This window comes from Pteropus vampyrus, unplaced genomic scaffold (assembly GCF_000151845.1).
Source record: "Pteropus vampyrus isolate Shadow unplaced genomic scaffold, Pvam_2.0 Scaffold23, whole genome shotgun sequence".
NCBI lineage: Eukaryota > Metazoa > Chordata > Mammalia > Chiroptera > Pteropodidae > Pteropus > Pteropus vampyrus.
This window is the reverse complement of record NW_011888804.1, coordinates 8,771,101-8,796,279: the sequence shown is the minus strand read 5'-3', so window position 1 is coordinate 8,796,279 and position 25,179 is coordinate 8,771,101. Positions and strand designations below refer to the sequence as shown.

At 39.9% G+C, this 25,179-nt stretch overlaps 1 protein-coding gene across 1 annotated transcript in view; it reads left to right on the top strand.

Moving 5' to 3' along the window:
- Positions 1 to 25,179, top strand: part of CIT (citron rho-interacting serine/threonine kinase) — a 158,540-nt gene that overhangs the window by 13,134 nt on the left and 120,227 nt on the right. The window contains exons 4-9 of the mRNA XM_023528160.1: positions 554 to 729; positions 5,231 to 5,332; positions 15,990 to 16,132; positions 17,029 to 17,122; positions 22,448 to 22,651; positions 24,097 to 24,250. Of these exons, the coding sequence (XP_023383928.1) occupies positions 554 to 729; positions 5,231 to 5,332; positions 15,990 to 16,132; positions 17,029 to 17,122; positions 22,448 to 22,651; positions 24,097 to 24,250 (873 nt within the window). The remainder of the gene's footprint in view (positions 1 to 553; positions 730 to 5,230; positions 5,333 to 15,989; positions 16,133 to 17,028; positions 17,123 to 22,447; positions 22,652 to 24,096; positions 24,251 to 25,179) is intronic.

Here is a 25,179-nt window from a genome sequence, read left to right as displayed (position 1 = left end):
TTTTTTTTTTTTTTTTTTTTGAGAGCATTGCCATGTATTAAGGTAGGGAAGGCCTCACTATTTCTGACACAATTCAAGAGAGTTAAAAAAGGCTACTGGGAGAAAACCGGGCAGAGCACATGTAGACAGAATGAAATGATTTGGAAACCAACTTCCAAATTGATTGAGATGGGAATCATGGTGCTTACATCTCATTGTAAACTGGACTAAATGTGGATAAGCAGCTTTGACCAGCACTGCCCTGCAGCCTTCAGGGAGGAGAAAGAAAAGCATGTTCTGTGTTCTCCTTCCCCTATTTTCTAAGTCTACAGGATTCAAATTATAGCTGCCATGGAAACTGTGCTTTGGAATTTCTGGAGCCCTTAATTTTAACATACAAAAACACTTTTGTGCTGATTTTATGATTATTCACGATGATGAGGAAGTGACTAAATGTCTTTTGACTGTGAGGGCAGACATGAGAACACTTTCATCTTTCTTTTTTGGCTTTCATAAAGATGCATGTATTCAAAGAGCTTTATTTACCTGGGAGTAACTCTCTCATCTTTTGCAGATTCCGACACTGTAGCTGAGTTACAGGAGCTCCAGCCTTCAGTAAAGGACTTTGAGGTCAGAAGTCTGGTAGGTTGTGGACACTTTGCAGAAGTGCACGTGGTAAGAGAGAGAGCTACTGGGGACATCTATGCCATGAAAGTCATGAAGAAGAAGGCCTTATTGGCCCAGGAACAGGTAGGAGCATTTTAGCGTCACACCCTTTCTGCTTTCTGCACCAGAATGTTCGTTGCAGAGACAGTCAGTCATCTGCTGAATTGACATCTGAGATGAAACACATTTTCCTCTGTGACTCTGTGATTAATTAAGGTTGCATGGGCAGAAAGGTCTCTTGTGTTCTTAGCTCTTCTTCTTGTACTGCTATTGACTCCTTTGAAGGCTCACAAGCTCCCCTTGATTTTTTTATCATGTTTTTATAGTTGTACTTTATTTAGAACCAACTTGGCCTTTTAATTAATGAATTTAAGATGATCTTTTATGGCTGTCAGCTGGAGACTTAGAGATATGCATATTATGGGGTGAGTCAGCATTTGTTTTTATACACATTTTATATATTTCTGTTATGGGCATGTATATTTGATTTTAAAACAAGCCTTTGAAGAAATTAAATAAAATTGATATGTGGCTAGGGCGTTGCTTGTTTGAGAGCAAGTAAGAAGTTATCTTTAAGGTTGTGGTGTTTTTTCTTTTAAACAAGCCTGCTGCTCCAGATATATTGATTCATTTGCTGTGTTTCTGGAGAGACAGCCATCAGCCTTGGAGTTCAGAGAGTAATTTATTAGTTACAGACGTTCGAGTGTGCATCATGTGTCTAATAATGTACCTGGCTCCGTGGGAAGCCTGCACAAGGAATTGAAGCTCTATGGCTGCTAGTTTCAAGGTTTAAAAACAACCTTGGAAAGCAGAGGGAAAATGCAGATATAGAAAGCCGTCGCTTACCAGCTAAAGCGTCACAGGAGATGGAGCAGTTAGCAAATTCGAGAACGATGGAGTGAGGAGAGATGTGGGTGAGCCAGGGACAATTAGAGCAAGTTCACACTGCTGAGAGGGAATGTAGGATTTGGGCAGAGAGAAGTGATGAGAACGTGCCAGGTACAAGTGTAGTGTGTGTGACGTTCTGGAGGTTTGAATACTAGAATGCCGCGTATAGTGTTTTTGTTTTTAGTGGTTTAGAACAAATAGATTGGGCAATGGGGAGAAATGAGGGTGTTTGAGTGGGATAGGGTAATTGATGGGAAATCTCAAGAACCGTATTTTTATTGTGGCAACATATACATAAAATTGATCATATTAAACCATTTTTAAGATGATTCATTGGTGTTAGTGCATTCACAATGTTGCGTAACCACAGCCACTGTCCATTTCTAGAACTTTTTCATCATCCCAAACAGAAATTCTGTACCCTTTGAACAGTAACTCACCATTCCCCATGAAACCAGGTTTTGGAATGGCAGTTTGATTTGTGAGATGGTTGAGGATCACTTAGGCTTTTGGAAAGGAGAGGTTGGGATCAGAGTCTGAGGACGTCAGTGATTTTGTGTGGCCTCCAGTGAAAGAAGTAGCAGAGGGCAGGAAGCTGCTTGTCAGTGTCCAAGAATGATGTAGCCTGTGTTTAGTAATGCAGTGTGAGCAACTTCACAGGAAGGAAAAATGACAGGATGTGGCAAATCATTTGGAAGAGAGGAGTGGGAGATGCCCCCTCAAACTCTTAACACTTAAGCATCATCTATCATCTGTACACACTTACTAAGCACCTGTTGTGTTGGTGTGTTTCTATGTCTTTGGGAAGAGGCATTAGATGTAGCCCTGACCTTGAGATGCTTACGTTTTAGATGGGTAATAGTGCATATGTAAAAAGAAAGCTATCCAACATACTACATGCAGGCAAGCAGTAGAGGTGTCCAAATAGGTGTGCCTTCTTCCAGGCGAATTACTTGAGATGACCCCTTTTGAGATATGGGTTTTTAAAAAATCATTCACATACAGGGGCTAATTAAGGCGCCTATCCATTCCTTAAGAGGGTTGATATAAGAAAAGTAAGGTACGTGACTGAGCCATGGTGAGGCTTTAGAATTTAAGGGCATGAAGAGAGAGAAGCCAGCACAGAGTGAGTGAAAGGAAATGCCAGGGAGGAGATAGGGAGAGGTAGTGTCCTGCAGACAAGACCTGCCACCCAGGAGGGGCCAGCACACCTCTCAGGAGCCTGTGAGAAGTGGAAGAAGTCCTCAGAGACCATTTAGTTTAAGGGAAGCTTCAGGGGTCGATAGTGAGCAGGTAAGATGTCGACTCTTCAGTTCAGCCAACCTTCACTGAACACTTTTTGTGTGCCAGGAAAAGAAGGGATTAGCAAATGGGGTGCAGTAGATGATGGGGTTGGGTTGTGTTTTTCCCAAATGTGTTAGCTATATCACTGGTGATGTGCAAGATGACTTTAGGTAGTACATGAACAAAACTATTTTAAAACATTTAATAGTTTACTATTAACTAGCATGGCAAAACCTGGGAATTTCACAGATGTTATTGTTAGAACTAAATGGAAGAAGGTATATTTAAAATTCTTTTTATTTTGAAACAATCACAAATTTATCGAAAAGTTGCAAGTGTAGTGTATCAGTCAGGGTTCTATAGTATATATAATAACATATATTATATATACACATTGAAAATATAGACTTATACACATTGAATATACAATACATACACATATACGTATAGCTTACCTAAAATTGTAGGGGCTGGAAAATCTCAAATCTGTAGGACAGGCCGGTAATATGGAAATTCTTGGGCAGGAACTGACGACACAATCTTGAGGAAGAATTTCTCCTTTCTCAGGGAATTCTCAGTTTCTTTTCTTAAGACCTTTCGACTGATTGAGTAAGGCCCACCTAGATCGTCAAGGATGATCTCCTTTACTAAAGTCAACTGATTGTGGGTATTACCCACATGTATAAAATACCTTTACAGCAAACCTGGATTAGTGTTTGATTGAATGACTGGGGGCAGAGCCTAGCGAAGTTGACATGTAACACTGTCACATACAGTACTAACAACTTTTTTTTTTCTGGAACCGTTTGAAAATAAGTTGCCAACCTGATGCCCCCATTGCCTCCAAATACTTCAGTGTGCATTTTCTACAATAAAGATGTTTTCCTATAAACCATGATATAACCATCAAAATCAGAATTTTAATAATGATACATTATTACCATCTAAGGCCCCACTCCAGTTTCACCAATTGCTTCATTGTCTCTTAGAACAAAAGGATTCACACCTGGCATTTCCTTGTCCTGTCTTTTTTAGTCTCTTCAGTCTGGGACAGTTTCTTAATTTTTCCTGGACTCTCATGACCTTGGCGATTCTGAAGATTAAAGGCCAGTTATCTTATAAAATTTAGATTTGTCAGATATTGCTCCCTTTAGATGCAGATTATAGATCTTTGGCAGGAATATCACAGTTCTTCTCATTGCATCCTGCCAGGTGACTCTGTTTCCGTTTGCACATTCATGATGAGATTCACTTTGGTATCAGCCGTGCTTCTCCACTATGGAGTTACTCTTTTCCCTTTGTAATTACATAAATATTTTGTAGGAAGCTTCTTTCAAGCTATGGAAATATCTATTCCTCATAAAAATTTTAACTTATTCCTGTATTTATATCTATTCAGACTTGCATTTTCCTCTTTCAGTCAGATTGCTTTTTGCCTTTTTGACATATCCCCGTCTTTGAGTACTATCTTGCTTTTTGGTACAGTAAGATGTTCAGGCTCTTGTACTCCTACTTTATCTTCTCCGGCCCTGCGATCAGTTATTTCTTTAGGGAGCCCTGTTCCTTTTAGTATAAAATGGTATTTAGAAGCCAAGATCTGGGCCCTAGGTGTTCTCATCGCTATTAGGGTGTCACAGACCCTTTTCAGTGGACAGAGCTAGGGAATATATGTATAGAGTGTATCTTCCTACCTCCTCCCAATACATTTACATCTCTATTTCTATATATATTGGATACCATGTGTTCCCACCAGTACCTCAAAGTCCAGTCCAACTTCACAGGGTTCATTCTACTTTTCACCTTTTCCATGTTTATGACTCTCTTCTGTGACATTGCCTTTAATATTTTAACTTCTTTTATGTATTTGTGTACATCTACTCTACTGTCTTTGCTGCTGCCCCCTCTCCTTGGTGGGCTCAGATGCCCTCTTCCAGGCTGTCCCTACAAGTAGATGCCTTCCTCACCCTGCGTGGGCCGTCCATACCTATATTGGGCTGCCCCCACGCATGTTTGCTGTCCTTCTCACCTGGGGCTGGCCCCCTGTTCTGGGCCACCATGGCTCTACCACCTGTCATGGATGCTGAGTTTGTTCTGCTCTACCTAATGGCTTTAGGACTGAATTGTTCAGGAAGTGAAGGTGAAGAGGAAGAGAAAGAGAAAGATATTTCGATTTAGAAGAAGTGAGTTGACTTTAAAGAAGGACGATAAATAAATAATTGAGCAGGTAACTTAGGGATCGGGCAAAAATTGTGAGTAACGTAGGCAAATGGATAATTTGTAGAATGCTGGGTTAAGTGATTTTTTTAAACTAGAGACATCAGTTTAGGCTTAAAGAGAGAGAAAAGGGCGTTTTTCCCCTCCCTCCTACTTAGTTTCTTATATTACAGTTGTCTAAATGTTTCTTTTCCCCCAGGTTTCATTTTTTGAGGAAGAACGGAATATATTATCTCGGAGCACAAGTCCTTGGATCCCCCAATTACAGTATGCTTTTCAGGACAAAAATAACCTTTATCTGGTGAGTCTTTACATCCATCTCTCTGGAGTCAGTCCAGTGCTGTGATACTCAGATATCATAGTCCTAGGACCGAATGTAGTTCTTGCCCATGTGGTCTGTGACACCTCTCATTCGTTCAGTTGCTTTCCTCACTTTGAGGTGTCTTCCTATTTTCCTTATCCTAAAGATTTAGGGCTAGCCCATTTAGAAATAGCCTCACTTATTGGTGGATATCGTAGTTGTGGATTAAAGAGCAATAATGAGAAGTCATTTATTTGGGGATAGTTTGATACCACCTTTTATAGAATCTTGCCTTAATTTGTTTTTAATGGAGGTATAAGTGATATATTAGTTTCAGGTGTATAATATAATGATTCGCTATTTGTATATATTGTGAATAAGTCTAGTTAATGTCATTAAAATTTTTAATTTTTAAAAATGGAGATAATGCGTGATTATTATTAAGAAAATGCAAATACTGCAGAGCTGTATGAAATAGAAGGGAAAATTCTCTATTTTTCTTGCTAGTCCCTTTCTCTAGGGAAACAAATACTAGCGGTATGTATGTTCTTTCTGACCCTTAACTACTCATCATGGAGGGAATAGTTCTATGTCGGTATTTATAATACATGCGTATAGTTTGTTTTAACAAAAATGGTATATTACACTCTGCGCTGCTCTTCGGCTTGCTTTTTGCCTTTCAGCGATTTATCTTGGACAACTTTCTATGTCAGTACATACAGATCTGCCTTGTTCTTTTGAGCAGTGCCATAGTATTCTTGATGTACATGTAGCATAACTTATAGAGTGCTAAAATTAATTTTGGGGCCTTGTTTAGGTTCTTGGGGCTGTAGATTCCTAGAGTAAAAAAAAAAAATGTATCCTAGAAATAGTTTTTGTCCCTGATTCAGCCCTTAAAATATCTTTCTCTTATAAAAATATAAACTTTTATAGAGGCTCATATAAGAGAGAGATGGACTCCTATTTATCTTGAAATTTGATGGGGCATTTTTTGGAGACTTTACTGCCTTTATATCTGACCTGGAATAGACAGTTTATTTGCCTTGGTTTCATATTATCTCAGAACCCATGCTGGAAGAGAAGCCCCCAAGCCCCACTCCACCTTGCCTTCTAAGCAGGACATTCTCATAAGAATATGTTGGGAGACTGGCCTTGCACCAACCACATGCTTCTTCAGAATCCACCCTACTCCTGTCGTGTTTATGGTCTGAAACTTCCTTTCTTTGAATGTGATCTCGGAAGCTCTCCTGCCTTGAGACTTGGGGCATGGAGCCCTGACCTTCATGAATGACCTTGGTGTGTTTCTAGGCTCCAGGATGTTTGTTGCATAGGCAGCATTTGCCTTGTGCTCTCTGTATTTTACAGAGCCCCTCATATTTGGATGTCTCAACAGGCTTCTTCATTAGCCCTCAGAAAAGAAGTTCCCTTGAAATAGCAGGATTGGTTTGTTTGTTATTGTAGCTTTGGATATTTTAACTAGAGCTCTGCCAGTGATTTAGAAGACAAGCTTGTGAGGATAAACTTTGTTTTTAAGGCAACGCAGAATACAGGCAGTCTTGGAAGTAGAATGTGCTCTGATTGTTGGTAAAAGTTGAATCCACAGCTTTCTGGTCTGCCTTGCACTGCTCCATGAGCTCATATTTCTCTTCCTCTCAGGTGAAGAGCTCACCTTCTTGATGTCCAATCTCATGCAGCTTCTTAAAAGTACACATTGTTCAGATGCTTTGTGACTTTCATGCCATCAAGGCCAGTTCGGTAGAGGCGATGACAAATTCTGAGTGTTCTGTGTAACTCAGATGACAACTAGTGATCCTGTCACATGTGGCAAGCCACTGCTCAGTCACTTCGGGGAAACCACTGCTTGTCTCTGGTGGCCAGTGAGGCTGATCAGAGGGGCCCTGGGAGTGACACTCACTCATAATTTTCTTTATGTCGACCATAGTGTGTTTTGTTCTTTGTTTTTCCTGGCTCAACAGTTTCAAAGCACATCTTCAGGAGGGTAATAGTTAGTTGGGCGTTTTGAAAATTTTAAACTCTTGGTGTTACCATTCTTGTCCCTACCAGTTGGTTTTGTCACAGTGGTGAGAAATTTCTCTTTCTTTTTAATCATGGATATTTAACTGGACTGCTTGGACATAACCTTCTGGAATACCTCACAGACTGGGAATATCTGCCGTTCCTCGGCTCGGATGGCTCCCAGGTGTAGGGGCCTTCCTTTTCTGGGCCTTTTGGCTGTGGGACTTTCCTCTGGATTTTGCTACTGGTGTCAGCATCCTTAGCTTAACAACCATCTTCCCAGATTTTCCACCTGCCATCTCGCAAAATGGGAATGATCTCAGAAGAGCTGCTTTCTGGAGTTCTGGTTGCCCAGCACATTGATACTTGGCTGCAACACTTTTACAGCCTTCTTTAGTAGCTCGGTTGGGTATCACTGATGGGATCTTGTAATTATGCCCCTGTCTTCTCAAGTACTTTTGTACTTTGGAGTAAAATGCTTGCTAAGGGTACGGTTTTCATATAAAAATCCAAACAGCATAGGAGTTAAGATATGATTATAGATTCACCATCCCTTGTAAGCAATTCTGAAATACCCAGAGCTCTGAATAACCTCAGATTCTTTTGTTACTTATTTGGCAGCAACGCCTAACTTGAACTCTGCAGCAAAATCTGACCCGGACTCTCATATTTATTCCTTTTAGTGTGGCGATTCATACATATGGCTGTGCAGTTACAAATTCATTTCATTACAGGGCGATATCCCAGGTACTACCCTAGGATATTACATAATATAATGTATATACACCATTTTACCTTTCCCAACCTGAAAATTTCTGAATCTGTAAACACATGCTGTTGCGAGATCAGGGGACTGTAGATCTTTATTGGCATCATAAAGTAATGAAATTTCATTGTACCTATTGGTGACTTCAAGATCACTAAACTTTGAAGTTTAGGGAAACATACAAATCATGATAAGTTCCCCTGGCAGTGAAACATTAATTTGTAATGCAAATGCAGTTTCATTGAAGGGACATTTAATATCAATGAAAAAAATACAAGATTCCACTTCTGATGTATTTCTCAAAACTATCTCTTCTCTCTAGCCCTGCTTCTACTATGTGACTTCAGGCCGCTATATTCTTTTGCCTGCATTTTTGCAAAAACCTCCTTACTGTTCTCCCTGCCATCTGTTTTGCCCATCCCTCAGGTCTTCTACACACTGCAGCCAAGTCTTCCACTGTTAAAACCCTTCGAGACTCCCTGCTGCCCTTTGGACGAAGTCCAAACTCTTCCTGGCTTTTACATGGCCTTTTCTGCACATGTCTCCAGCCTCGTTGCTTACCATTTCACTTGGCATTCATCCTCAACTTCCTTTGGTTCTTTGAACTTGGCTCTGACCTTTCTCCATGCCGTAACCTCTTTCCTTGTTTCCCTGGCTAACTCCTATTTCTCCTGGGCTTGGACAAGATATTACTTTTTCTAGAAACTTCCTGGACTATTTACTGGACTATATAGCACTCAGTACTTCCTCTTCCTGAGTGGGTGTTGGTCTCCCTCACCAGGCTACTCTCTCCATGATGGGAGGGATATATCTTCCTTGCTTCCAGTAGAGTTTCCCAAATAAATACTTAAGAAATATTTATTGGGTGAATGCATGATTAATTTCACAGAAATTTGATTTATGTACAGATGTACTTGTTTTTTTATGAAAATCATGTGTTAGCAGTGTGAGCTCCTGGACCGTGGACTGGTATGGGTCCGTGGCCTGTTAGGAACTGGGCCGCACAGCAGGAGGTGAGCAGTGGGCAAGCCAGCGAAGCTTCATCTGTATTTGCAGCCGCTCCCCAGCGCTAGCATCACCGCCTCAGCTCCACCTCAGATCATCAGGCGTTAGATTCTCGTAGAAGCACTGGTCCCTGGTGCCAAAAAGGTTGGGGAACCACTGCTCTAAAGTATATAATTCAAGATAGACCCAGTGAGATTTTCAAAATTGGAAGTGCAATGCAAAGAAATTGAACTTGGGTCCTTTCGAATTTTAGTGCTTAAAAATTTGCCATTTGTAGTTACATACCAATAAATGTTGCTTACCATTTTCTGGTATATAGAAAATTGTAGCAAAGTCTCTTGTAACGTCTGGTTGTATATAACAAAGCTAGTCGTGCATTCTGGCAGGCAGCACATGAAAACAGTGCTTTGTTAATCTGGTTCATGGTGAAATCTGTTCAATTCTGTATAACATGCCTTCGTTGGTGTCCTTCCACAAAGGAGCTGGTCTTTAGAAAGAAAACTGTTTTGCTACTCACCACTTGTAGTATTGTTATATCTAAATTCTATGTGAGTTTCTTAAAGCTTGTTGGCTTTGTATTGATATTTTTCATACCCTGGGTCTCTTCAGTCTGCCCTAGCTCTGAGCCTGTAACTGACCCATGAATCTGTCCCTACGCCAACTTTCCTCTGTTCATTCCCAGTGTTTTTCCCCAGTCACACATAGAGTTGCATTAGTTAAGGTCTAATAGGCTAAGCTACTATAACAAAATGACCCCCAGATATGATTCAGGTTGGTGGAGCAGCTCTGTTATATGTAATAATTCAGGGATCCAGGTTCCTTTCATCTTGTGGTTCCCCCATCCCTTAGGATGTTGTCTTCTTTGACGTGCTTGAACTTGGGCCATTTCATGCCTTTGTTCCACCTGGCTGGTAAGAGAAAGGGGCAGAAAAGCAGAGCAAGCAAATTTCTTTTACAAAGAATGATATGGAAGTGGGGCACATCATTTCCTTTCGCATTTTGTTGACCAGAACTTCGTCATATGACTACATACCTGTACTATCTAGCCGCACGGCCTATATCCAGCTAAAATTCTTATTACTTATGGAAGAAGGGAACAATGGATTTGGGGGACAAGTTATCATCTGCCACAGAGATTAAAACAGTGGGTTTTGAAGACAATCTTCCTAGATCCACCTCCCATATTTTGACTCTTTACATTATGCCGTCACATCTAAAACCACTTCTAATATGACCCTGGTTCCGATGTCCCACTTTGAATTAGTTCTTTATATTTCCTGTCTCACTTTCAGCCATGCCATTTCGTGGACGGTGTTTCCTTTTCATGTAGGTTCAATTCAGAGGTGGGCTGTTTCTTGGCAGTGACCGACCTGTATGGAACATCAGCCCGTGCTGTTGTTGGGAGTCTGGAGAGAGTTAAATACAACCTCATTGTTTATTTTAGTGAAATGTGGCAGCTTAGGATAGTTTTGACAGCGAGACATGTGCTGTTTTGATCTCTCGGGTAAAATTATCCCGTTTTTAGGCATGTCGCAAAACTCTCCAGGGTGATCACGTGCTGCTGCTTCAGGAACCAGGGTTTGGAAGACAGCTGCCCGTCAGAAGGAAGCTGTTACTTAGAATATAGGTTCTTGTTTCATTTCTGTTCCTTGTTGGCCTCTCCGGAGTCATTGACTTTTTCGGCTTCAATTTTCTCATTGGTGAAATGGGATAGTAATACCTCTTATTGACCCCAATTCAATTGCTGAGTGTGTTATTGCCTTGGGGGTTTCTTTGAGTTCTCTGTGCCTTTGAAATGCTTGTTTTGTTTCCTGGTCTTTTGAGGCATATTTCAAGCGAGTGCATTTAGAGTGTTACCGTCTTACTTCTGTTGTCCCAGTTTGCCTGGCATTGCCATCAGAGTTTATGATTCAGTAGGTCTGGGGTGGGGCCCAAGAATTTGCATTTGTAGCCAGCTCCTAGGTGAGGATGGTGCTGCTGCTGCTGATCTGGGGACCCTACTTTGAGAACCATGGTCCTATTGCTATAGTTCTAGTTTGTATCTGGTTAATGTGTCTTCCTTTCACTCCTTTGGTAATAATTACACATCTAAGATCCATTTTCATGCTCTTTTAGGCCAAGGAATGGTACTTCTTCTGTTGTTAACCAGCTTCACTGTCCCCAATTTATTTTCTTTAACCTTAACCGTACCTTTGTAAATCGCCCCTTCATTAATTCATGTCCTCAGTTACCTAGTTTGAGTGCGCTGTCTGTTTGTGGCCAAGACTCTGGGTGATTCAGTGCTCAGTGAAGATTATTTTGAATAGATGGACGAATCAGGCTGGGATTCATAGTTTCTGAAATAAAGGGCCACCTGTCTTTTTCTCTTGGTCATCTTGCCAGTCAAGAAGAATAATTTAGGGTCTCTGCCAAGGGCCAGTCTGCTTTGAGGGTCCCTTCCTTACGCCCCCCATGCCAAAGATCCGGAACACTGGGCAGAGCAGATAGTGATGCCAATAGCACTGTTACATTTTCTTGGCACTTTCAGTCATGCTGATTGTGGTGCAAGTATTTCAAGGACACATTTCTAAGTGGTGACCAGCACAGCATGCCTCTAATGACACCCTATGCAAATTGGAATAGAGTACTAAAGAACTATTAAATATTCACACTCCTCCCCCCCACATATAGATACATGTGCATGCAAGTGTGCAGGTATATGCATTGTGCATACACGTGCATGACACGTACACACACATGCACACACACACATTTGTCCTTTGTTTCAAATGCAACACAACCGATGGGCGTTGCCATTCCTGTACTTGAGGGTATAGATGCAAACACCAGCAGAGAAGCAGCCGCTCCTTCCAAGCCGAACACATGTAAGACTTGCCCTTTAATTAGCATCTGCAGCTGCTGCCATCGGGAGGGTCTGTCTCTGTTGGCCTGAACATCTTTGCTTTAACAGAGCAAGTCCATTATAGCTCTAAGCCAGGCTCGTCTGTCAGCTGCTGTGCTTTCCCTGCCAACCATGGGGTTGTCACATTGTTCAGGGCTATTTCACTCTCGGGCTCTTTTTCCCTCCTCCCGCCTCCCTGGACTTTGATTACCATGCCTTGGTGATCACCACTTGGGTGACGTGCAGTTGTTCATTGCGAGCAGGGACATCTCCTGTCCTTGCAAGGATGGGAGATTGTTGCTTCAGTGCTAATGGACTGGTTATTTTCCAGCCATTTGTTGTCAGTGATCTTGTCTTGATAATGCACAAGGGCTCTAGGTAGACATTCAAAAAAATGTTAAGTGGCAAAAGTGATGGCTGTATTAAGGCCAGGTTTCATACAAGGGCACCTTTGCTGTAGAAACTTTTCAGTTGGATGGCATAGGGAGCCACATGGGCTCCACAGTTTCATCAGCAGCAGGTCTCAATACAGTGCTGGACTGGCTGCATCACAATCACCCTGGCAGTTCCTTAAAAATACAGATTCCTGGACCCCACCCATGGACCCTGATCCACAAAGTCTGGATTGGTCCCTGGAATCCACATTTTTAACAAGCTCCCTGAATGGTTAAGATGGAAAAGAGGCATACTTTACCCTTTCATACTACTTAATATATTTTTAAAAATTTCATTTCACTAGAATTCCAGCTCCATGAAGGCAGGTATTTTTGTCTGTTTCAATCACTGCTGTTTTCTTAATATCTAGAACATTGCCTGACACATAGTAGGCACTCAAATAATAATTTGGATGAATGTGGTTTATTTATTTTAAAATAGTGCTTCCCCAAAGTGAGTCCCCAAAGACAAGTTTGAGAAGTTCGATCCTAGAGGACTTGCCAGTCTGTTTAGGTTAGAAACCACAGTTTGGTAGGATCAGCACCTCAGTGGGTATCACTGAGTAGTAAGTCAGGGATAGAGTCACACTTTTGGACAAAACTGGATGCTGTGAATGGATGTTCTGGCACAGGCTGGGTGGCGACTTTGGCCTTAATTTGTTCATAGTGTTCTGTCGACCCTGGTCTTGAAGACTCTTAGTTTGTGACTTTTGATGATGCTTTTGGAGCTTCTTGATTTGGTACCATTTTTAAAAGCCTACAAGTGTTTTCTGAAAGCACTCGTGTCCTGGTTCTTTATTGGTATCTCTAAGCTCAACAGCCAGATGATTGATTAAGCTTGGGTTGGCCACGTGCAAGCTGTCTTCTCGTGGGCCACATTTCTACCAACATGAGCAACTGTGCCCCAGTGGGATAGGATAGTTTGAGGATTAGGGGTAACATCTTGGGATAGCTAAATTTACTTGGGATAGTAAATTTCCAAGGTAAGTTCTCCTAATGGTGCACAGTTGGAATTTTTCGTATGGTAATCTGGAATTGTGTTGATGGGTCAAGTTTGATTAGCTTCTTTAATAAGGATCCAATCTATTTAGAGGTTTGTCATTTCATATGCCTATTTTGGCCTCATGTAGTAGAGCATGCTGCTTAGCAGCTGTTCTAATTTTTGTTGCTCGTTTTCTCAATCAACCCTGATTCTGAAGAAATAAAAAGTTGTTTGACTAGTAGAAAAGACTAATCTAGTTTGGGTGGGGATTCTCTGCTCAGGAAATTTGATTTTCTGAATAGGAGCAAAGAATGCATATCTTTTTGCCATTCTAAGAGATGGTTCTTATTTTCTGAACTATTTTGCTGGTCATTAAAAATACACTCGTCAGGAGTAGCTGGGTACTAACTAAACAGTGGTCAGTTCATGAGTGCTTAAAAGGCAGCTGCTACGGGTTTGACTTTCTCATCCTTAAACTTGAAAGCTGTTCTAAAAAGCTGTTCTATTTTTTTTACATCTTTAATAGAGCCGGATTAGAAACTTTATAACTGCAATGTGTCGTCATAAATATGCACTGTTCTTATTTTAAGAAATTTCTGTTCTAAAAGCATGAGTACTTCAGTTATCTGCGAATTTTTTTTTTTTTTTCGGATGTTTAAGACCTTTTTAATGGCAATATATATTTAAAACAGACGTAAAAATTAGCATTCACCCACATACCCAAGGCCTCTGGAGAACCGGTTGGGATGAGTGGGTGAGCTATAGGCAGCCAGGTGGCTCCTTTGGGCTCCACTAGGACTGGGACAAGTAGCTTATGTCTGCTGTGAATTTGGGGGAAATAAAGTCTTCATTTTAGCTGCCACCCTTCTAAGTGTTGCTGTTCTTTTTAGTTCCTAAATCAGATTTTGTCAGCAATTTGCAAATTGTCCAGTATCAGGCTAAGTATCTGCCATGCGAAGAGGGGAGAGACTCCCAGGTGACATGGAGCCCTCTGGGAGGACATGCAAGTCACCGATTCCTCCGGGGGTCTCTGGAGTAGGGTTGCCTTGGTGCCGAGCAGAGTTTTTACTGGCCCAGCTTGGGCGCTCTGGGGAATATGTGCAGATGCTCCTCGCCTGCCTTGACTAGAGTTTTCTTCTAATTCTGGACCAAAAGCGAACAGGAGTTTGGAGGAGGGTGGAGAAAATTCAAATCCCAGAGTTGAACTCCAGGATGCAATAGTTTGAGAGATTTAGTGTTTTTAAAAGACATTTATTCGGATTTTGCCTCTTTCCAGAAAGGATTCGAGATACCTTAAAACAAATGACATTTATCACGTGGCTCTTAAAATGGGAAATCAGAGCAAAGGACAGGAGGAGAACCCAGTAACCATTGACATGGTTGCAAAGATGGTCACAACGGGTCCCAGCCTCTCCCAGGCAGAGTGTAAAGGGTCATGCCGTAAAGGGAGGGAAAGGAAAGGACTTGAATGGTGTGGAGGGCCTTGTTGGTGCCAGGATCAGTATTTTAGGGGAATTAGGCTTATCCCCATTTCACAGAGGATGAAACTGAAAGGCAGAGAGGTGAAGGCACCAGGTTGGAGTGTAAAGTCACGCAGGCAAACTGGCCTCAAAGCATCCTGTTGACTTAGGACTATCACACATGGTTTTCATTGAAAGGAGGAGGATTTAAATTCCTTGGGGTGGAAGGAATTTGCTACTCAAACATTGTACCTGAGGCCATACTTTATATTCCTTTTTAGATATTTTGCCTATGTATATATTAACAAATTAAATATATAATTTTTAATCACAAAAAGGGGTTGTACTTTATCCTGTATAGGATATCACTTTATATTTTCACAGTATGAATGGATTGAGTCCATTCATTTTAATATCTGCATCTTATCCCATTCTTTAGCTATATCATATCTCTTAATGATGGATATTTGGGTGATTTCCAGGTTTTCCCCCACCTGTGTTACAAACAGGGCTGCAGTGAATCTATTTATATCTACTTACAAACTCTTACAAGTTCTTGTAAAATGAAGTATCAGAAGTGGAATTACGAGGTCCAAGGATATATGTTCACGTTTAAGTATTTAATAGAGACAGGTTGCCTTTCCATTGACTTAAAGGAGAAGGTTGTATCACGTTTCATGCACACCTCCTGTTTTCTGCTGGGTGCTGAGGGGGATGCAGAAGGAGAGCAGCAGGGTTTGTTGCCCTCCAGGGATTTCCATCTGCGCTATGTGGGTAATCCGAGGGAATGTCTGGGTGTCGATGTGGGTGGGTGGGTGGGTGAGGGGGTGGATTTAATTCGACTTTTCAAGTTTGCCTTGCAAACACCGTACATGGTGTCTGGTACCAGTATTTCATTATATTGATTCTCTTGGGGAACGGATGTAATTTCCTCAGGGCAGGGACCTCATTCTACGTGACTTATAATATGTCTCACACATCTTCATTGCTTTGTGCAGACATTGTAATTATAACACATCAGGCAGTATTTGAGGCTCTAATTGAGACATTTCCTTTTATTGCGGGGGTGGGGGGTGGTGTATGAAGAATTAACAGTTTTGGCATTCTATACAGGTTATGGAATATCAGCCTGGAGGGGACTTGCTGTCACTTTTGAATAGATATGAGGACCAATTAGATGAAAATATGATTCAGTTTTACCTAGCCGAACTGATTTTGGCCGTTCACAGCGTTCATCAGATGGGATATGTACATCGGTAAGTGAGACTCTCTCAAGTCTGCTGAGAATTTATCTGTATCACCTAAGAGTTCCTGTAATAGAGTGAATGCATGAATGATTTTAGTAGCAAAATAATGCTCCATCCAATTTTTAGCCATTCTTAACTATAATTGGCTAAAAATAAACTTTCCAAAGTGGCATTTCAGCTTACCCATTCCACAGTGAAGTAGATCTAGAATTGTAATGTTCTCAAGTTTGCTAGTACGATCTGTAAGTGTAGCTGATAAGACTGGGAACTCTCGTATGGGTTCTTTGAATTATATGGTAGAAAAATGGAATTTGATTTGCAGAAGGAACTGAAATACCACATAGGACCAGAAGACCATGAAGTTGTACTTCTGATCTCACCCGTTAGTAATTCACAAAGATGTTCCGCAGAGTCCTCAGTTGAAAAGTGTGTTTTTACATCCTCACTCATCTGATGTTTTACGTTCATCTGAGAATGTTGTGGGAATGGAACGATGGTTAGACGGTTAGACCAGGTATTACAAAATCTGGAATAGAGTCTCAGCTTTTCCACTGACAAGCTGCATGACCCTGGGCCAGTCCCCTAGCTTCTTTTGGTCTCAGTTTACTTAATGTAAAATGTATGTCTCTAGGAGAAATCATCCATCTAATAACCTGCATTTGTTCCCTTCCTTCCCCCACCTCCCTCCTACCCCTCCTTATTTTCTTTCTTCTAATTCTTCCTTTTTTTCCCCTTAAATTTGTTTTGCAAAATGTATGCTTAGTATTTTTGTCCATCAGTTGGAGAGGTCTGCATAGCAGAATACAAAGTAAGCGTTCTGACCGAATCAATGTCCTAGGTCAGCAATTGCCTGCTGACTGGCATGGAGAAGACAGCACTAATTTGTGGCCCTGATTTCCTTACAGAGACATCAAGCCCGAGAACATCCTCATTGATCGAACAGGACACATCAAACTAGTCGATTTTGGATCAGCTGCGAAAATGAACTCAAATAAGATGGTAACAAAATGCAGTAAGATAGCTTAATAGAGGCTGTACTGAAAAGCATTCTGTCATCCTCATAAGTTTGGGAAATACTGGGATAAAGCAACATCTTGGAGCCATTGTCTGCCAGTGTGTGAAATGACTTCTCCAGGGGAATGGAAGTGGGGATGGGGACACAGAGCTATTTCCTAGACTTACCTGACATTGGCATTCTTATGTATAATACCTCTTCATACCCTTCAAGACATTTTTTGGAACGTTTTTATAATTTGGTTGAAAAGAAAGGAAAATGCTTATTTTGTTTTTCCCTTCATGATTCTTGCCCGTACTAGACTGTCTTCTGTTAACACTATCTTTTTCTACCTTAAAATATTTTTATGAAATGTAACCTTCTTTATTTCAAATCTTTTATTTCCTATGCAGCAAAATTTAATCACCAGAGCATTTGAACTGAATACCCTTAAGCGTTAAGAACCAAGCACTCAAAATGTCAATTTTAAGTCCTGGAACTTTGGTAAAAATTAAAATATATTCTTTGTGCTAAGTAGGAAGGCAGGAGGGTAGCTATTGAGATCAAGAGTGAGAATACTTTAGGGAAAAGATGACAAAGGAAAAAAATTAGATTTAAAAAAATCTAATAAAGATTATGCATACTAAAATGTGAGTTTAGAAGTCATTATGTAAAACATGGTAGATCTAAGAGAAAATCAACTTAGATTTTAAGACTAATTTTACAACTGAACCTCTTGGCGACCTAGATAAAATCCTTATGAACTTGGCCTTTTATTCTTTAGAAAATACTGATTCTAGTAAAAATGCACAAATTAAGAGGTTAGAGAAGCTGCTCTTTGAAATGTCCCCAGTTGTAAGACTTAAGTCCTCACATAAAGGGCAATATGTAAAATTGCTCTTTTTGTTTCCAAATTCCTTGGAGGAAAGGTAGGTATTATTTCAGATTATGTTTCTTTATAATCTATTCCACCTGATCATTACATTAAGAATTAGGTTATAAAATCAAAGCATTTTATGTTGTAAAAATTTCATATAATTCTGAAACAGGCATGAAAACTTAGGAATTGAATTTAGTGGAATAAAAGTGGAATACAGGAGAAAAGTTAAGTAAAGCATAAGTTTTATCACCTAGGATTAAAAAACTTATACATTGCATTAGTGACCTTAAAAAACTCATGCATCTAGAAATAAATTGGAGCAGAGGTACATAGCCTGATAATAATCGAAGCGTAGGCACATAGTCAGCACCACTGACAGTTTGCTCCGATAATTCTTTATTGTAGGGCTGTCCTGTGTGATATGAGATGTTCAGCTACATCCCTGGCCTCTATCCAATAGCACCTTCCTCTCCAGCTGCGACTATCAAAAATGTCTCCAGACATTGCTAACTGACCCCCGGGAGGGCAAAATCATACCTGATTGAGAATCACTGCAGTAGATTGAGAAGCATCAGAAAGCTAGGTAGCTAGGGCTAGCAATATGTATTTGCAATAAGAAAACCTACTTGGAATGCTAGATTAAGATCTAAAGTCTCTACTTGGTAAATAAATGGGAATTTAGAATAAGGCTTTATCTCTGCATCTGGAGCCGCTCTCTTCAAAGCCCTTGGTGGAGAGCAGGACTCCTCTTCATTTTAGCTTCCTATTTTTCAGTGCTTCAAATTGCCCTTTTCGGGTCTTCTAATTGTAGCAACCTTCACTCCAGGCAGGGAGCCTCCCGGAGGCACTCGGTTTTATTTGCAGCTTAACATGCTTAACCCCTGATTATTTTGGTCAAGGAGACACGGCAACTCAGCCCTGTACATTCGAGAATATTGTAACTCTTCTCCTCTTGGGGAGAGAATCATTTCTCTAGAACTTTCTACTTTTAGGGCCAGAACGTGCCAGCAGAAAAGGAATTTTTAACATTTTTTTAAAGTGCAAACGCTCTTTTATTATAGAAGAACAAGAATCTGCAAACTAGATCAAGTATGGATATAAAATTATAATTTTTTTTGGTATTTTTGATCAATGTTGGTGGGTTAAAAAAATGTTTCTTTTGAATAGAATGTTTTATAGGCCTAAAAAGTAGGTTCTAAATGTTTTTTTTTGTACCCAAAATATACTATATAAAATAGAATCTACATTTACGGAAATTATTACATATTATTTGTGAATCAGATCTGTTGAGTTTCCATCTCCATTGTCTTTATTTCAAGTTTCTTAGAAAATTGCTTTGGAATATTTTTGTTAGTGAATACAGCTGGATCTTACTGCTTGGAGATTTGGGTGTTGAGCTGAGATGTGCCATTGACTTTCTGTGTGACTTAGATCACGCACTTCACCTTATTAGAATCTCAAAGAATGTCAGACGGCTAACACTTCCAACCTGTCATATTCAGCCCTCACGAAAATAGTTGTAAGGAGATTATAAACAAAGCACATTCGTGATAGCATGTTAAGTGATAATCAGCCCCATTAGCAGTTGGAAACCCATAGGAGATAGCCCTTTTTGAGATTTATGTAGGAATGAAAAGATTTTCTTTCTTTTCCACAAGAGGAACAACTTAGTCAGATTTTTATTTTCATTTTATTTACCCCCTGCTTCTGCAAGTGTATGTGTATGCCCTGGGCAGCTAGATGGGGTGAGTTGGATTGAAACAGTTTTATGTTTAAGCCTTTTATGAGAAGTGGGATTAGAAGGAGGAAGACGATGGCTTTCTTACATTCTTCTCATCTGCTTTCTGCTTGTAAACTAATCTGCTAGATTAATTCTTTTCTTTTTTTAACCTCTGTCTCTCCAAATGTGACTGACCCTTCTGTCTCCTAGTCATTTTCTTACTGTCTCTTCCTGAACTGGTGTATTTTTACCTGTCAATACGGTAAAATGAACTAAAGTTTAGAACTGGGGCCTTGTCAGATGATGTACTTACTGCAGGCACCCTGGACTCCTAGAGCATGATTCCACTTTTAGTATCTCATCCAGATTAATTAGCTGGCTGTGAATTGCCCCCAGAGGAGAGTGAAAGCATCTTGCAAAATCCTTATCAGGATGTGTGAGATTATATGTTGAACAGGTTTAATGTGCTTGGAGGGTGATAGCTAATGGAAAGTTAGTAGCTATTGTCATGAAAAGTCTTTGTTAATTACCATTACTGTAGCAGGAAATGTACAAAAAGCAAGCTCGGGGGTATTTTTCCTTAAAATTTAGAAAATTTACAAAATGATGATTATAAATATGTATAATCACCTGTCTGTTATGGGGCAAGAACTAGGGAGTTATCTGACTTCAATAAGGCTAATCATGAGTTCGAATATGAGGCATTGACAAATTACACCCTTTGCTGGGTGGTGCTGATAAACATGACCCAGTCAAGTTCAACTCTTTGGTTATGAGCAAGTGACCAAGCCCTGTGAGCTATAAACAAGAAGAACTGAATATTCCCAAACAACCTGGTGCGATGATAAAATAAAGCCCAATAAGTGCAAATGAAACATATTTGAGGATTGTGTGTTAATGGTTCTGCAGGGTAATTTGGCATAAAGGGCAAGCGTTTAATCAATGATACAGTGGCATTACCAACACCTAGTTAAATCAAGATATTACAGTTTTTCTTCTCTTGTTTTGATATTTAAAAGATAATTTATTTCTCATTTTCAGTATGGAGGGTTTTTACCAAAACCTTGCAGTTTAATCCTGATCTTGTGCTGAGCTCATTAACATTTACACACACATGAAAAGGCGGAGTCTTGCTCAGGCTTCCCAGGATCAAGGCTTCCTCTTGACTTAAGCTACTTTCAATTCCTCAAGCTTAAGGCGCCCTGTCTTAGACCAAATATTTTCTCCTTTTTCTTTACTGTTGTCCATCAATACAGGCCTGTGGGTTTCCTGGGTGGTGTGGTCATCCAGCTTTGCCAAATGGGTACTTGGAATGGAAATCCTATTGTCCAAAGCAATGGATGACTGGTGTCACACTGCTTTCTGAGTTTAGGGATAGGAAACACCTATGGTGGGCCCAAGGGAGCGAGTGAAAAGAGGGGAAGTAAGGAGAATGAGCCTGTTTCCTATAACAATGGGTCTTTGGGGCACAGGAATGGACAAGATTAAAATTACAGGCTGGAAGAGCTTGGGTCTTCATCATAGGGAAAAGGATACCTCCCATTGTCCTCTCTAAACATTCACTTTCCTCTCAATTCCCAGTCAAAGCAAAGCAAGTTTACTGTCTTGATATAAATCCCAGCATTCAAGCCTTATGGTGTTGCCTTTAAAATTTCTTGGCTCACTCAGGGGCACTTAACATCCTTTAATGGGGAGAAAGTGCTTTTGTGCCATGTAACTGCTGATGTGGGAGAAACCTTTTTAGATGTAGGGTTATTGGACAACTGGTCAGCATAGTACATGACTAACATCAGGCCCTTTCAGTTTTATAGGGAAGAGAGAGAATTATCCTTAAACTTCAGATTTCATGGCTCAATAACTCTTCACAGTTTTGAAGACTCAAAGGGTTGCCAGCTTACGAGGTTGCCTAGGAAGGGGTAGGGGTGAGAGGCAGAAAACCTACTTCTGTCAAGAGCATCATTTCAAGAAACAGAGAACATTGAAATACTAAAACAGCCAGAAGGACAAATTATCAGAAGAAAGAACAGTTTTTTAAACAGACCATATTTAATTTTATAAAAAGACTTCCTACATTGTCCTAACCTTTCTTTGCTGAGGTCAAGTGCTTGGGCGCCACTGGATTGGAGAGTCCTGGTTTCTGAACAGTGGGGAGGGAACCAAGGAACAGGAGTTGGGAGTGAGGAAAATGAACACATTACCATTTGACCTCTGCTAGAAGTTATTTATAATATCTTGCCCTGTGGGTGGGTCAATTCAGAATGTCGATTCCAAATAGTTAAACTTGAGATATAACACATGTTTGTAATATTGTGTTGACAGCTAGCTGCCCATTTTTCAGTAATGGGTAGATTGATCTTATAGTCATTTTAGGATTTATTATCATTTTGCCGTTTTCATAAGTAAGAGTTCTATCATATCAGTAACGTGTATCAGGAAATATATCTTCATTCCAGGTATATACCCCACACTAATTTGTGTAACCAAAGGGTGTACATCAGCAACTCTTTCTCCTTTGCCTTTGAATTATATTATGTGCTTTTTGTCTTTTTCTTTTTTTTTAATTAGTAAATCATTTGCATTGCCTGACAGTGTGCCACTTGACAGAAGGTTTAAGTGCCTGGGAGAATAATAATCAGTGGCAAATCAGCTTGTGTCTGAAATGTGGCTGTTGGCAATCTATCTGAGGATAATTGAAAGTTTGCTGTGTTCATTTCATTTACGGGTTTCTAGGTGAATGCCAAACTCCCGATTGGGACCCCAGATTACATGGCCCCTGAAGTGCTGACCGTGATGAATGGGGATGGGAAAGGTGTCTACAGTCCTGACTGCGACTGGTGGTCAGTGGGAGTTATCGCGTATGAGATGGTTTATGGAAGGTCCCCATTCACTGAGGGAACCTCAGCCAGAACCTTTAACAACATCATGAATTTCCAGGTAAAGAGCCTAACTCGTAGATTTAGAAGTAATACTGAGAAATGTCATTCAAAAGTTGTGCAAATGAATGTTTGTAATCTAAACCAGCAGTTTTGGTTAATAACAATAGCAAATACTTATATTAGCCCTCACTTTCTGCCAAAAGCTGTTCTAAACACTTTAATTATATTTTATTGACTTTCAGCTGCCAGTAATTAATTGTAAGCCTACGCCATTATTTTATGTACCATTAAAAAGTAAAAACTGCTGCCAATGAATTTGATATTTGATTGATTATAAAATGCATTTTGATTTTAGTACTATTAAATGTGAATAAATGCGAGTCTTAGAATTGATGAAATGTAGTTTATTAACTTGGCAAATTGTCCAAAAACACTATGAGGTAGATATTATTATTATTTTCAATTTACAGACATAGAAACCAAAGCACAGAGTGGTTAAGTAACCTGCCCAAAATAATACAGGCAGTCTGGCTTTGAAGTCCATGCTTTTGATATTAGGCTATGTACTTTTTCTTAGTACTAACAGCTCTCAAATATGATTGAGGACATGAATTAAAAATACAGTAATATATATATAAAGTAGAATTTAAACCTTTTCTAATAACTGACTTTCTACTATGTTAAGGCCATTTCTTAAGGATATAATAAATATGTATGTTTTAGTTTCAACCAAAAGGAAAAAGAGAACTTATTTCACAGATTTTTATATCTCGCCCAGTTTCATCTTTCTGGAATGCTCAATACATATTTTTATATGTATAACACATATTTTATATGCTTAATACATACATATATTCCTTGTTATTCTTGAGTCTCCTCTTGAGTTAAAGTTTCCCCTTAGATGATTCTCAGGGCTAATTTTTTTCCTTCATTTCAGTCCACTCATTCAGCCATGAGTGAATTGCACTAGGTACTGTTAGGCACCAGGTTTACAGTGATGAACAAGAAGGGAAAGGCTCTCCCTGCCTTCTTTCTCCATCATCATACAGATGTCAAAATACATTGCACATGCGCCAAAGCAGAGTACAGAGGGAGCACGTAAGAGGCAGTGATAGGGTAGAGAAGGTAGGCAGGGAAGAAGGGGTCGAGTTGAGGAGGGTGTTCTAGCAGACAGAGCATCATGACTGTTCAGGCAGCTTTAAATAGCTCATCATTGTTGGACAGCAAGGAGTGAGATGGGGAGCCTAGCTAGACAAGACGAAGACGGGAACAGGGGTCAAGTCATAAAAACTGTTGAACCCGTGCAAAGGAACTAGACCTACTGATGTGAACAGGCCATTTATTTTGGGAACGTGCCTTTGGTTCAAAGTTAAGTGGGCATAAAACTTCCTTCTTTAAAAAAAAAAAAAAAGAAACTTGAGTATACGAGAGATACTTTCTTAACTTTGGGGCATGTGAAGCCAAATTTGCAAAAGAAATCATTGTTTTATTTTTTTGGAATAGCGGTTTTTGAAGTTTCCAGATGACCCCAAAGTTAGCAGTGAATTGCTGGATCTGATTCAAAGTTTGTTGTGTGGCCAGAAAGAGAGACTGAAGTTTGAAGGCCTTTGCTGCCATCCTTTCTTCTCAAAAATCGACTGGGATAACATTCGTAACTGTAAGTAGAGCTGCCTTCCTTCAATTCTGGTGTTGGGATTAAGAAACATTTAAGAATGATTTGAAATTATTCTGGCCCACAGAAGCTGGTATAAAATATAAAAATAAGGGCTTTAATTATCTACACAAATAGAAAAGGCTAATGATGTAGCATAGCTGTCTGAGTAATAATTTTGCTTTAAAATTGTTTGCATAGAACTAGGTCATTTATCAAACTCTGTGTTTATGTGGCCTTTTAGAATGTTATCCCTCAGTAAGTCAGAGAGATGGAGTTCAAAGGCTGTCATTTGGTTTGGTGGAGTTTCTTCCCAGAGGAAAAGCAGACCTAGGTATTTCATTTATAGATTAGGAAAAAGACTCAGAGGTTAGGCAAAGTGCCCAGGTTGCTTAGTCAATGGCCAAGCCTGCACTAAAACCATAAATGCCTCGCAGCATTCATTTGTTTTCCTCTAAAATTTTTGTCTTTGCTCACAAGCATGTAAAATCTATAATGTGCACGCACAGTGGATTCATGCATACATCAGCTTGTAATCAATTAGTGCAAACTAAATTCCTTAAAAACAAAGACCTGGTTTATTGTCAACAGAACTTAAACGCTTGGTTTTTTACAAATTGGTAATTTTTTAACCATTTTTTAAAATTCTTTGTTATTGGTTGAATGTTCTTTAGTGACCTGACCCAATGATTAGTATATATTACAGCCAGTAGGAAAGCAGTTGGCCGGTTTAAGTGTGGGTTTTATTTTTGGTGATGAGGGGAGGTGGGAAAATGAAACCCATTTCTAGGTGTCAAAACCAGGCTTCTAGTTGGCATTGTGTTATAATTATAACCTCTCGCACCTTCAGCTAGAATGTGCGAGTTGGGTTAAAATCCAGTATAGTCCGGTCGAAAGCCCTTTTGATGGTTCCTCTAACCTGCCAAAATATTTAG